At 49.1% G+C, this 14,437-nt stretch overlaps 1 protein-coding gene and 2 non-coding genes across 8 annotated transcripts in view; all 3 read right to left on the bottom strand.

Moving 5' to 3' along the window:
- Positions 1-7,805: 7,805 nt before the first annotated feature.
- The window catches only part of LOC133347533 (uncharacterized), a 31,254-nt gene continuing 24,622 nt past the window's right edge, over positions 7,806-14,437 (bottom strand). For 2 of the 6 annotated variants that reach the window (XM_061559871.1, XM_061559869.1), the window contains 2 exons: positions 9,591-9,660; positions 7,807-8,167 (listed from right to left, as the gene is read on the bottom strand). In XM_061559871.1, coding sequence (XP_061415855.1) covers positions 7,934-8,167; positions 9,591-9,660 — 304 coding nt within the window. In that variant the 3' untranslated portion in view covers positions 7,807-7,933. Of the gene's footprint in view, positions 8,168-9,590; positions 9,661-12,675; positions 14,100-14,437 lie in introns of those variants that run through there. The other 4 variants (XM_061559870.1, XR_009755727.1, XM_061559872.1 and 1 more) reach the window with 4 other exon arrangements.
- On the bottom strand, positions 10,396-10,477 carry TRNAS-AGA (transfer RNA serine (anticodon AGA)). The gene has a single exon. It is a non-coding gene; the product is annotated as a tRNA-Ser (tRNA).
- On the bottom strand, positions 10,993-11,074 carry TRNAS-AGA (transfer RNA serine (anticodon AGA)). The gene has a single exon. It is a non-coding gene; the product is annotated as a tRNA-Ser (tRNA).

Genomic DNA, 14,437 nt, shown 5'->3' with positions numbered 1-14,437 from the left:
TTGCATGTGATGTAGGAGGAAGATGAATAACTCTGTTGGTAACAGCTGTGTTGATGTTAATAACGATGGTATTAAAATGACACTGCCAGACTTGTGTTGCAGTATATGCATTCACCGATATAACGCCCGCATGTGCCCATTATTCCACGACCGCTATGAAATTGCTCTCGCATGAGGAACCCTTCGAGGGTTCCTTGCACTTTGCATGGTTCTCGGTTCATTTGTCAAAACATTGGCATACCTCTGCTGCAATTTTGTGGGGTGGCACAATCCGGCAACTCTGCGCGGTGGGCTACGTACGGTGCGAAAGAAGTTCAACACAACAAAGACAAAGATTCCCCGTATAGCCTTAACAGGATGTAGGGGCAAGTGCTGCTAGCGAGCACCTATGAAGGCCGGAACGGTACACGAGGCCCGCACCACGCCCGACCGCCTTTTATTTTTAGCACGGTTGGCTACGTACGGTGTGAAAGAAGTTCAACGTACACATAGCGGCGCAACACAGCCTGGGTATGCCCAATTTATGGGGGGCATAATTGATTGTACCCTGCGCTGTGGGACAGCAGCAGCATTTTTTGACGAGGTCTCCGGCGAAGAGAAATGCCCAAGGAAGCTGAAATGTACGGGAGGATATCGAAGCAGTTTGGGTGGTCCGCGTGCCTCTCGCGTGTTTGAGCGATGCAAAGAGCGAAACAAATGGACGAGTTGTATGCGTGTTGCATATTGAACTCATGTCGCACCGCATGTGGCCAGCCGCGCTTATCAGATGTGTGGGAAAGGACAATGAACTGAACACAGGCAGATGTCCAGAAATGGCTGTGCGCGCGTGTGCTCTAAAAAAAAACCCAACTCCATGGCTCTGCCATGAAGACATCACAGTACCCCACGTGACAAAAGCGAACGCGTTTCGAGGGGGGGGGGAGAGGATGTAGGGCGAGTTCCGTTCACTTCAATTCACGTTCAGAATTCTAACTGAGAGTGCAGGTTTCACCTTCTCCATGACCCTCGTATATATGACCCCTTGTTCAGGAATTGTTGCAAGTAGCTTTATTTCGCGAGTTTATAAGATAAAGATGTAACAAACAAATCGACAATAAAAAGTTTACGACATCTTCGTGGAATGCTAAGGTCGCTGTCACACGTTGATCCGTCTTATTCATTTCTACATCCAGCCTCTCTCACGGCTCACAGCCGGGTGGAGCACTCGCCGTGGGTGCCACGGTGGCTATGAGATGTTAACTACCTCGCCTTGTATACAGGAGGGTGTGGGTTCGATCCCGATCCCGACCCCGACGCCTGAATATTTGGAGTTTTAATGTTCTCTCTCCCCTTGGTCGTGTGGATGTTTCTCCAGCTCGTCCGGATCTTCCCCTCCACGTTTAGAATCTACATGCGTTTAGAGTATAAATAAATGTTCACGTTGATGATAAGCCACTTCGTTGAGCTATCATTTGTGGCGAGGCCGCTTCTGAAAAAGAGCTGTGTATAGCTCAGTGGCCCTTAGCGGTAAAATAAAACTAATATTTATAGTTTATAGTTTCATAGCGGTGGCGAGGCCTAATTGGGAGCGCCTTCGTCGCTTGTTGCAACTGATTCACGGTTCTAATCAACGGCCACCCTAATTAATACTGGGGTTGTATTAACCGGAAAAAAGCAAGTGCCTTCTGTTTTACAGTGGACGTTAACAATCCCCTGACATCATTCGCAAGAGTTAATATTACCCACACATTTCTTCAAGTGGAATAAACCACAATCACCTCGCTGATCTCGTCAAGGAGCATAAATCATCACGCGAACTCCAGTTTTCCTCACAGCAGCGGCTTTTGGCTGCTGGCCATCGAACAAAGACGGTCACCGCATTGCGGCCCTTTCAGATGCGCTTCTGCGGCCGTCTGGAACGTTCTTCCTTCCTATATTAGGAAGCCACTGGAGCTATGTACTTTCAAATCATCAAGATTGAAAACTCATTTGTTTAGGACCGCTTTTTGTGTTTAGTTTGTCGGCCTTCCCCCGCACATCCGATTTGCACGGTTGGTTACGTACGGTGCGAAAGAAGTTCGACATACAACCATACATCCGTAGCAACATCGCCCCTACTGCGAAATCTCCGCAGCGCCCTTCCGAAAAAGAGTTGTGAGACTCAACAAGGCTTTCCCTGGGTGGAAAATCGAAGTCATTGTATGATTATTATGATCCACTTCTGTCTGAAAATGCCTTTAATTGTTGCAAAACAGCAAAGTAAAGTCAGTGAGATGTATCAATCATCATCGACGACAGACAGCAAGCAGCCTATGGGCTCTCAGTGGGGCGCTGTAATTTGGGGAAGCATCAGGACAGGATTCGTATTCTCTACAATCAACTGGGGGCGCAACGATGCATGGATGCACAAATCAATTTGGATTCTTAAGGGTCACGATACCGAATTGCAAGCTTTAGAATAAATCTTTTCAATGTGTCATGAGCTCAATTCCGGCAACGGCTAACATCAGCGGCAAGTTACACGTAAGGCCAATCCTGGCCGCAAAACCACAGTGACCAGCGTGGTGAAGTATGGTCAAACAACCTCCATGACCGACGAGGGCGTGCAGGGGCTGTAAATTAAATACAACGAAACGAACATATACACGGACACAAACAAACACAGACTCATGCAATTCCCCCCCCAATCCACACACCCTTTATTTGCTCAGCTCATAGCACACCTGCCCGAGGGAGTAGACCGCCCGCCCCGTGCAGGTAAACACAGGTGCACTCACACTATCGCACAATTCAACACGGGCCACAAGCCCCCCCCCCCCTATACCCCATACACACACTCCCCACCATCACCAGGCATCCACTCAAATCACCAAACCACCCCCCCCCCCAGCTATCTAACCCCTCCACACCCAATCTCCTCCTCTCAACTCACGACCCAGGTGTGCACAGGTGCGCTGATATTGTAAAGAATCGGCAGGCTTTGAGGTGACCCGAATATCTGTGCTGTGCGGGCAACGGTGTCGGTGTGGGGGGGGGGATGCGACTGAAGGAGGAGAAAGTGACAGTCGTGGTGGTTGTAGTCGTGTCCCAGTCTCGACCACTGACAATCATCACGCCTTGCCACGTGCTCCTGTCCGAGTCAATACGCGGTGGCGAGATGTTAACAACATCGCCTGGTATACAGGAGGTCTTGGGTTCAAGCCCGACCCTGGCGATGCCTGTTGTGTATTATTTGGAGTTTGCATGTTCGCTCTCTCCCTGTGGTCGCATGGATTTTTCTGCGGGTACTTCGAATTTTCCCCTCCGCATTAGAATCAACATCACGCGTTTAGAGTCTTTGGCTGCTGTAAATGTCCACACAATAAAAAGCCACTTCGTTGAGCTATCATTTGTGATAGCCAGGTCGCTTCTGATAAAACTAGTATAGGTCAGTGGGCCTGACCTGGTGAAATAAAACAAATCATGGGACCTCCTTTGCCAGTACCAAAATATGATAATAGGGGTTTTCTCTTTTTTCTGGCAAAACAGGTGTTAAGATGTACGCCTTTTGGCGTTCTCTGGTCTTACACCATTTGAGACGAGGCTCAAAAGAAAGCTGTCTCTGGTGTGGACCAATCAGTTTCAAGGACAATGCATATATTATCAGAGTATGTTTTTTGTTTGCATTCTGACCACAAGCATTGTGGTTAATGCAGACATTATTCCTTGTAAAAGGTTTCAGTTTGGTGTTTTAACATCTTAACACCTGTTTTGTTGCCACAAAAAAGGAGAAAACCTTATTATCAAAATAAAAATCATTTCAGTTTAGGGTTATCGCAAGTTTAATGCAGAAATAACATGTTTTTTGGGGAGATAAATCACCCCCCACATTTGTTCTTGATTCACACGACCAAAGTGATTTTTCAACCTCTGTTTTGTTTTCCGGTCAGAAATAGGCACGGGTTGTGTTCAGTCCCACGCTCTGTACATTTGGTCTTTAATCACCATTTATGGCCCACGCCACACCTGGCAGAAGGGCCCCAAACTTGAGGGTATATTGGCCACATTTCTCCACACTGGCCAAACGTTTCCAGCCTGCAGCCAGTGGTGGACATTCCTCATTCCCATGACAGGGGCAATTCTCTCAAGAGGACACATAATGTCGACTTCTCCACACAATTGTACTCGTGTCATTGTGTCCCGGAGAAATGAGAGGCCAAGTCAACCGGCGACAGGGGATTTGACTCACAACCTTCCTAATGCGAGCCTCACATAGGAAGGTTACACCACCCAACCCCTTATAATGTAATGTGACTTGTAGATTTTTTTTTGCCATTTATTACAACCAAACAGTTCCTTCTCTTGATCTCGTTCTCTGCCTAAGCGAGAGTACCTCGTTATCTCAAATATCCTCCATCCTATGGAAAAAAAGAATACGAGTCTTACCCTTTCTGGCAATAAAACAAGTGTTGAGATGTTCAAACACCAAATAGACACTGGCAAAAAGGTCCCATGATATGAGACCATCCTATCCACGCTTGCGCCTTAATGCTTCACTCCATCATCTAGGCCTCCAATCCTCACGTTGTCAATCAGCACTTTACTTTTTCTCGCTTAACTTGTGTTCCGAATATCCATCCTTCAAGAGCAAGGGTTGGGCCGTGTCAAATGAAATCACAGGCCCTGTGAAACGATATCGCGGGCCGTAGGAAGGTCTTCTACCTACCCACCCACCCCTGTTCTCGGCCTTGATTCAGCAGGCTGGACAGCTCCTCCGAAGAATGCCTGAATCAAGATGCCAAAGCAGGCATTTCTATTACTGAGTTTATCAACAATATCAATTGATATTGTTTATCACTGAGTTGATCAGCAATATCAACTCAGCACCAGGGCAATGCCCCAATTACTAAACAATGTTGTGACCACTTATTTCGATGTTTTATTATTTTATAAAAAATATATATATTTAGTCTTTTCTGCCAATCTTATATTAATTGTGCTTTTGGTGCCCAGATAGCCCTGCACCCTCCCAAACCTGCTTCACATTGAGAGCCCAGTTTAATCACAGGCAGCTTGTCTGCCTGTGATTCAAACCCAGGCTCTCCGCGTTTGCCAGCTCGGCGCTCCGAGCTCTGAACCAATTTATTTTGTTTTTACTGAAACCGGCAAATACCCCTGAGGGTTGAGGACTAAACATCTCTTATTTGTTGAAACACCGCCACAATATAATGTATTACAAGAGATACCTTTACAGACCAATCAATTCATTGGCTATCGGGCTTATCTGATAGGCTGGGGTGTTTATTGTGTCTACGCACGCGCGCGTGTGCCCTTAACGCTGTCGCGTGTTTACACTTGGGGGTACCGTTACACCACCGCCTCTCAGCCGGAGGAGAAATACAAAAACGCCAGTGTGGCCGCCACGCGCCACCGCACCTGCCTCCACCTCGTCACCCCCCATCCACCCACCCACCCGCTTCGCACCTGTTCGCCCAAGCCACAGCCACTGGTCGCTTTGAATGGCAAATAAATCCACGCGCCGGACGACAGGCGATAATTGGGCAACAATGCCCCCCACCCTGACCCCACTCTCCCCACAATTCAACTTCCCTCGTTTGCTAAAAGCCACCCGCTAGGGTTTAGATTACAGCGGTGGCACAATGTCGACCCGGATCTCGTTCGGGTCCTCACAATTCACAAGAGCCATAAAATGACCAGCACCTGCTGTTTAGGAGAGGTTCCAGATTAAACATCGACGGATAAGACGGAGTGCACCGTCAATAAATCTGCAGTGGAGTGCATCTTATCTGTAGCGATGTGGGGGGGGGGGGGGGGTAGCCGTTTGCAGATAATGCGTTTTGCCACCTCTCTGATCTCTGATGCGCACATGCACATTGTGCGGCCCTCTTGTGGCGATCCACTGCTGGATGAGGGCCCTCATCCTGAGAATTCACAATAATTCGTAAAATAGTTTTCAAGGGAGATACAATATGGTCACACCCTCTGCATGTCTACAATCATTCGCGGGCCTTTATCACTCCGCTGCTGGATGAAGGCGTCATCACTCCGTTTCAGGTCACGGGATTAGTTTCACCATTCTTCATTACGCTGGTCAATGCGGGTTATAACGGGGAGTGCCAGGAACTTTTCAGATATCGTTTTAGTTTTACCACTCACGTTAGCCCGGGACTTTTTAAGCACGCTGAGGTGCGAGTGGGATGACAGCACAGCCACGGAAGATGGCATCACAGAACGCCCTTTCAATCGGCCTGTCTAACCCAACACTGAGCAGGACACAGACTCGACCAGCGGTTCTTCACCTATTTACTGCAGACTTGCATCCATTTGGTTCTCAATCGTAAAAAAACACGTGTAATGTTAACAAATACAGAGGTTTTGATGACAACAACGTAAGTTGTTACTGACGTGCCCGTACTTAATTTGTGTTTTCGATGGCTTACCTTCTAAAAAAATCCGGCCACGTCTCGCACCCCCAGAAAGGGCATCTCACGGCTAACACCGGTGACTATTCTGTACCGGTCCTGGGCCTCCCCTAGGTCCACTCAGCATCAAATGAGTACCTGGTGCGATGTATAAACATCGCCACTAGGTAGACAAAGGCGGCCGGGCATGGTGCTGGCCACCAATCTCGTGTGCTGTGCCGGCCTTCATAGGTGCTCGTTAACAGCACGTATCCCAACGGTCTGTTACAGGCTTCAATGTGTGATACTTGTCTTTGTAAGTCCAGGAAGGGGGTGTGGGGGTGTGGTGGGGGCGGTGGGAGTGGTGTATTTTCCTCTTTCTGCTGAGTATCCCTGGAGCAGAGAGAGAGAGACAGAGCCTTGACCCTGCCTCTGACCACGGGCGGATGGACGTAAATTTTAAAACTCGCGTTTGTCGTTGCTGTAAAACCAACACGGTGGGTGGTTGGGGGGGGGGGTCTCGTTTTACGACGCGGCCGCTCAGAAATTGCCGCCGCTGCCGCCGCTCCTCGACCAACTCTGTTAGGCCCCTTGAGACGTTCGTAGGTTGGGATAGGGCTGAACGATTAATCGATTTTAAATCGATATCGCAATTTAAAATAATGCGATTAGCAAATCGCAAAGGCTGCGATTTGGAATTGTAAAAAAAATGATTATTATAACTTTATTTATTTAACTTAACAATTATTTTATGTTTGATTGTTCTATTTCAATTAAAACGTTTAAATAAATACATGTTGTAAGCAATTCATATATTTTAAGTTCTCACCCTTGCATTAGAATATATAGAGCAGTTCATATTTGGATGGCATCAGGTGGTAATGCTCCATCACGTGTTGTAAATCTATTACACAGTGAATATTGAACTGAAGTTTGACTTAAAAAATGTCATCGCAAATCAAATCGCCTTGGCAATATCCGTCAGAAAAATCGCAATTACAGATTTTCCTTGATTTGAAGCTTTCGTGACTGCAGGAATCCATACTCTTTGCTTCTTTCGGTAAAGTCACGTGGGTATATGTATTTTATACCTACGTGACTTTACCGAAGAGTTTTGAGATTTCCCTCAAAACCGTTCAGCTCCGAGGTTGGGGCCCCAGGAGGAGGAGGGGGTGGGTGGGTGTAGAGGAGGAGGAGGGGGTGGGGAGTGGGTGGGTGGGTGGGTGTAGAGGAGAAGGGGGTGGGTGGGTGGGTGGGTGTAGAGGAGAAGGGGGTGGGTGGGTGGGTGTAGAGGAGAAGGGGGTGGGTGGGTGGGTGTAGAGGAGGAGGGGGTGGGTGGGTGTAGAGGAGGAGGAGGGGGTGGATGGGTGGGTGTAGAGGAGGAGGAGGGGGTGGGGGGTGGGTGGGTGTAGAGGAGAAGGGGGTGGGTGGATGGGTGTAGAGGAGGAGGAGGGGGTGGGTGGATGGGTGTAGAGGAGGAGGAGGTGGGTGGGTGTAGAGGAGGAGGAGGGGGTGGGTGTAGAGGCGGCGCCCACGCCACCACCCCCGGCTGGTCACGGCGAGGCGAGCGGGCGAGCGAGCACGCTGCCGTGAATGTGCACGAAGAGCGGCAGGAAGGAGAGGAAGTCGAGGAGGTCGAGCGACCGGTCCTGGTGACCGCCGCCGCCTCCGTAGCCTCGCACGGCGCGCTCGTGCCGCGGGCTGACGCCGCCCGCGCGTAGCTCCAGCGCGAGTTGGCCCGGCTGGATGCGCCGCGTGTGCGCCTCCACGTTGCACTCGAACAGGGCCTGCGTGACGCACAGGATAGCGGCGAGCGTGCGTAGCGAATCGTGGTCGTGGTCGTTGTTGTCTTTGTCGTGATCTTCGACAACGAAACGAAACTAGACAGCTACACCATTGGAACCTTATTTGCCAGTAAATATATAATTGTTTTTTTACCCTTTTATCTGGCAACAAAAAAGGTGTCAGTTTTGTTGCCAGATAAAAGGGTAACAAAAACGATTATTAGACAGCCACAATAGACTTGGAGCTTTCGTGACCGCAGGAATTCTTATTCTTTTGGGTCTTTCGGTAAAGTCACGTTTCGATCGCGACACAAGCAATCGTCATCCTGATGATCGTCATCCTGATGATCGTCATCCTGATGATCGTCATCCTGATGATCGTCATCCTGATGATCGTCATCCTGATGACGATCATCAGGATGACGATCATCAAACGTTGTAGTTTTTTGTTAATTGTTTTGTTCTACGTGACTTTACCGAAAGACCCAAAGAATACCCATAATAGAGGCGTTTTTTTGGGTTAGATCGCGTAAATATATAAATGTGTCGTTAGAACCCGCCACCACCCGACTCAACAGCCAACTAGTAAGGGTTGTTGCGTTAACAGAACGTGCAAATTCGTCAACGAAACTGACCAATTTTTTTTATTTGACCAGATAAGGGGCCCGAAACTGAGCCGCTAATATAGCTCGGTTTTGTTGTTTCCAGAAGCGACCTGGCCACCACAAATGGTAGCTTCAACGAGGCCGGCTTCCCATCACCGCGTGGGAATTTATACCAGCGGCCAAATTCCAAATAAACGCAACGATAACGTTGATTCTGATTGTGGAGGGGGTGGTGGGGGGGGGGGGAAATAAAACCTGGAGGAGGACCCGGAGCAGTAAAGTCCACGCGACCACGGGGAGGTAGAGAGGCAGCAGGTAGATGAAAACCTCCTGACCCGTGGCGTCGCCATCAGTGGCGTGACGTGGGAGGTTTGGTTTGGTTGTCCTCACCCCCGCGCTCACCCCCGATTAGCACGGTTGGTTGCGTACGGTGCGAAAGAAGTTCTTGGGCACCCGTCCCCCCTCCCCCCTTTCTTTGTAGCATGAATCCTGAAGCTGCGGTGGAGTTGTAACCTTTGGTTTCTCCAATTCAATATGGGAAAACATCTTCTAATGTGGCGGTGAATAACGTTGGCAAACGCGTGTCTCCTTGTTTCACTTGTCTGCTAAACTACTAACACTGGCAGACTGGTGCCCTTCTGCGGGCAAGGTGGTGTGACAGACACTTTGTGCCACACAGAGACAGCTGGCACTGGGGCGCGTTTTCAAAATCAAATAATCACTTTCTGAGGTTAGCATTATTTGTTAAAGGCTTCGCTTGAGTGTGGGATGTTTTTATTGGCATTCCCCCCATCGATTGCGAAGGATGGTGGCTCACTCACCCTGGCTTTACTCATGCGCATCTCCAGGGCCTTGAAGTCCATGTGGTTGATGAGATTTCGCATAAAGTCACTGCGCACATACAACGCACAAACAACAACAACAGCCGCCATTCGCCACGAAGTGGCGGTGACGTGCCAGGCTACGTGCACTTTAAAGCCACGTGAAGTGTCGAACGCCCGCAGGCAAGGAGGTCACGGGACGCAACCCAGCAGGTGCCGTGGGTTGACTGGCTGAGATGACTGGCAGATACACAAACAACGCCACCGTTGCCACTGTGGCGACATCATCATGGCGCGGTGTGTCTCGAACTTTATTGGCCCGCGTACCACTCAGCTGATGCAAACATTTCAGCAGGATCACCAAGCCCCCAAAACCCTTGGTGACAAAACACATTAACTTATCTTTCTAAATACCATGAATAGAAAATGCTGTGAGCATCACACTCGGTTAGAAACATGAGCTGCAAGACCTACACCGAGGGGGCATGACTCTCATTGATGGCCGTGACGTTACAGGTTTAAGAAAACAGAACTTACAGCGTGTTGTCAATCCACTGCTTGATGAACACAATGTGTACCGATGGAGGTTGTTCAGACCATACTTCACTCTGCTGTGCAGTGCGAGTCGTGAAAAGTCGATCAAGAGCCAATTCAGATATGCCTCGCCACTCATGCAAGTCACGGCCGGGAATCAACCTCAAGTCAATGGGTTCATGGCACAGTGCACCAACTCCTGGAGAATATGGTTTGAATCCTCAATGTTTACAAAGGACAAATGAATGATTGTTAAAATAAATGTTTCTTGCGTAGTCGGCAGGATTCGAACCTGCGCGGGGAGACCCCAATGGATTTCTAGTCCATCGCCTTAACCGCTCGGCCACGACTACTCACGCAAACCGGCTTCCTCTATACCCTACTTCTTCTTCAGAGCTATTGTCCTGGTGTGCATCTTCCTCTATGAGTTCTCCCCCCGCCTATATCTCGACAGACTCCGAACCATCGCCATCCTCACAGCAACGCCGCTTGGTGTCTCTGCCGAGTGAACAACTTCTCACCACGCATTCCTCTGTCCCTTCCTCTCGAACTCTTCTTCAACGGTCGTGGTTTTAACTTTTTTTCTGATGCAATCTCCTGTCTGACAACGTTCCCGAAAAATCTCGCTCGATTCTCACTCATCTTTTCCCCCTCGACTATCCAGGCTACCTGCGCCTGTCATCTCACTTGCTCTTTCCTCGCAAGATCTTTTTTGCAGACTTGTCGAATCCATGTCGGCATTCTTGGCTGGGAATAAAAACTCTGGTCGCCGAAATCATGGGAGCTGTGTGGTAACCACTGCTCCACCATTCCCCCAGCGTGAGAAGAGCACACATTATTCACGCATACAAACAGAAAAAAACAGATGCGTAGTCGGCAGGATTCGAACCTGCGCGGGGAGACCCCAATGGATTTCTAGTCCATCGCCTTAACCGCTCGGCCACGACTACCCTGATGATGCAGCTTAGAGCATCACACTCTTTTATAAAAATGGGCTACAAGACCAAAACCGAGGGGGCATCCCTCCCAGCTTGTTGTCAATCCACTGCTGGATGAATGCCTCCGCACACCATGTCACCCATGGGGATTTCGCTCGACTGGGTGATGTAATCTTCTTGGTTCTTTCGGTAAGTCACGTAGAAGGGAAATAATAACATAATAAATAAATACACATAATAAAATACAATTCTCACGACGTTTCGGCCACAACGCAAGCAGCCGTCCTCAGGTGAAGAACATGTCCGTCGGAAAGACAGCGTCTGAATGGGTGATGTAAGTTGTAAAAAGTCGATCAAGAGCCAATTCAGATATGCCTCGCCACTCATGCAAGCCACGGCCGGGAATTAACCTCAAGTCAATGGGTTCAGAGCACAGTGCACCAACTCCTGGTGTATACGGCTTTCACCCCCAATGTTTACAGAGTATAAATGAATGATTGTTAAAAGAAAAGATTCTTGCATAGTCGCCAGAATTTGAACTTGCACGGGGAAACCCTCCCCACTCAGATTTCTAGCCCATCGCCTTCACTGTTCGGCCACGACCGCTCACGCAGTCTGCGCGCGTTATTCAAAGCGGCTCCACTGCTCAAAGAAGCAAATTGAGCAGCGTCCATCTCCGCTGGAAAGCCCCAGTGGTAGCCGTCTCTCCCGGTGTGGTCATCGCCACCGTCGACTGCACAAAAAGCGTTATTCATCTTATCAGTCCCACGGCGGCGGGGGGGGGGGGCTGATAAGCTGAGTAAACCCAAAATAAACTCAACAAAACTCTCAATTGTTGAGTCTAGCTCTCTGACCGCGGCACGGCGCTGCCCAGAAACCAACGAGATCTTGCGATTTCTGAGCGGCGTTATATAAACACAACATAACAAAGTCTCTCCTGTGGCATCATTGAGGGATTCCCATAGAAGTCAACCCATACGGTTTACCCCGTATTCTCGTAGAGGGAAATTGAGGTCCATACGGCGTACAGCCGTTTCAATACGGGAAAAAAATAATAATGAAACGGCCAAATAAAAAAATAATCGTGGGACATATTTTTTTGTTTACTCTGGAGAGCAGCGATCCCCATAGGAGCGGACAAATTTGATCCGGAATTACAACACGAATGTGTGCATCCACATATCAAGCAAGCAGCAGCATCAGCATGCACGACCACAGACAGTAGCATGATACGTCGCATCATTGAGACACATTTCTGAATACACAAAACAGCTTTTGTGCTTTGTCAAACATAATTTTCGCCTATTTGTTTGTGTTTCTCCCTTGTGATGGGGCTTTGTAGGATGAACGTTGATATTTAAAAGGGCACGAGGTGACCAATACGGTCTGAATTGGTCTGTAATAAGGTAGGGCACTGATAAGGGGTTGACGGGTATTGATTCCGCTGTCGTGATGTGTGGCTTTAGGTTAAGCAGCGAGCACCGTCTGCCCAGAAATCGATACAGCCTCCCAGGAGAACATGTCTGGCCATGAGCCACTCATCAACGCACCGAACCAGGGGACTCGTATTCACCACACAGTGCATTGCACCTCTTGAGATATTGAGGGTTGTTGTTTTTTTACAACAGAATTCCAAATGGCTCTTCTTGGTATTTTGGTAGCCGGTGCCTGGCACTGGAGGGTTAAAATTCCGACCTTCTTTGTGCTCTAATTAATTTGGTCACGTGAACAAATCTCCACGGTGCACGTGGTCTCATCCGATCTGGGAACCTGAACAGAGGTGTGCCCGCAACATTTAGAATTCCCATGCAATGTAAAATTCCTCTCCAACACACCGATGTCCTGTACTCGTAAAGAGAACAGGGCAATTTCTTACTAATTGCTAATTAGTTACTAATTGGCAAGTTCTGTTTACGTGGCAAATCTTACTGATTGGCTGTGTCGGGTGGTGGCGGTTTTAACGACACATTTCTATTGAAGCGATCTAACCCAAAACACCTCTATTATGAACCCAAGCAGGTTTTTGGCCTGCATAGTGCTTTGATGGGTAGGCCATTCTTCATGAAACAAAAAAGTGTGAGAAGCTGCTGCGAGTGTACGATGTTAACAGACGGCAGAAAAGTAAATGATTGTCCTGTGTGCATCTATGCTCCAGTGTCTATCCCTTCCCATCTTCAGCGACACGCGGCGCGACAGTAAACGTGGCCCAGACAACCGCCATTCGACGTGCGCATTGCGATCGGTCGACGCAGTCCCGAACACTCCAACGGGAATTTTCTCAAATTTATTTACCGAATCACAGTAACGAGCCAGAGAGCTTAGATTGATTTATGAACGGGATGTCAACCAGCGAAAGTCTAAAACAACCGCGAGCCTAGGGGAGCCCACCTCACGACCCTGGAGGTGTGTGCGGGTTTTTTTTCTCTCTCTCTCTCCTCTCTCTCGAGAAACACTGAAACCACTGTGTGTGTGTCCCTCTCTCTCTCTCGTGAGTTACAGCCCGCCCTGCCACAGCGCTCACGGCGCAGGTGCGATGCGAGAGCAGGAGGCGCGTGCTGATCGGCAAGCACAGGTGCGCGGCCACGCGCCTCTCACCTGTTTTACAACTCGGGTGGGGTGTGGGCGGACACCTGCGCGTTAGTGTGGATAACGGCGGGGGTAAGGGGGGGGGGTAGGTGGCGTTCATCACCAATATTGACACAAATAATGATCAGAGCATGAGCGTCAGAAGCGGGCGGGGTTGTGTGTGAGGGTATTGTCTTGTGCGGCGGGGAGCGGTGGTGCAGCGGTTAGCGCTACGCCGTGCTACGAACCCGGAGACCCGAGTTCGGTTTCCCGGCTCACGGGCAACACCGGTGACGATCATCTGAACTGGTCCTGGACCTCGGTCGACTCAGCCTCAAATGAGTACCTGGAGCGGTGTGTAAACATTACGACTAGGGAGAGAAAATCGTTCGGGCGTAGTGCTGGCCACCCACCCCCTCGTGTGCCGTGCCGGCCTTCATAGGTGCTCGCTAACAGCACTTGCCCCAACAATCTGTTTAAGGCGACACGGGCAATCATTGTTAGTGTATGTGCGGAGCAGCAGTGCAGTGGTTAGCACACGGCGCTACAAACCTCACAATCTGAGTTTGATTCTGGGCCACGGTTTTAGCTGTCACCAACGGCTGCATTTAAAAAAAATAATAATATTAGGTTTGCTTTTGCACTTGATTTGGCCGAATTTCTACCTTGACAATTGAAAAAATATCGCATTGACTGTCATGTGATCATTGCATAGTGCATGAGAAAGTGTGCACTTCAATGTTTAAAGGATAAAACATCCACTTGACAGATTTTCCTGGACAAACCCCGCGACAAATCCCTTCCACGAGT

Source organism: Lethenteron reissneri, chromosome 26 (assembly GCF_015708825.2).
Source record: "Lethenteron reissneri isolate LAM-NWPU_2019-01 chromosome 26, ASM1570882v1, whole genome shotgun sequence".
NCBI lineage: Eukaryota > Metazoa > Chordata > Hyperoartia > Petromyzontiformes > Petromyzontidae > Lethenteron > Lethenteron reissneri.
Note: the sequence above shows the minus strand (reverse complement) of the source record. Positions and strands in the feature narration are given on the sequence as shown.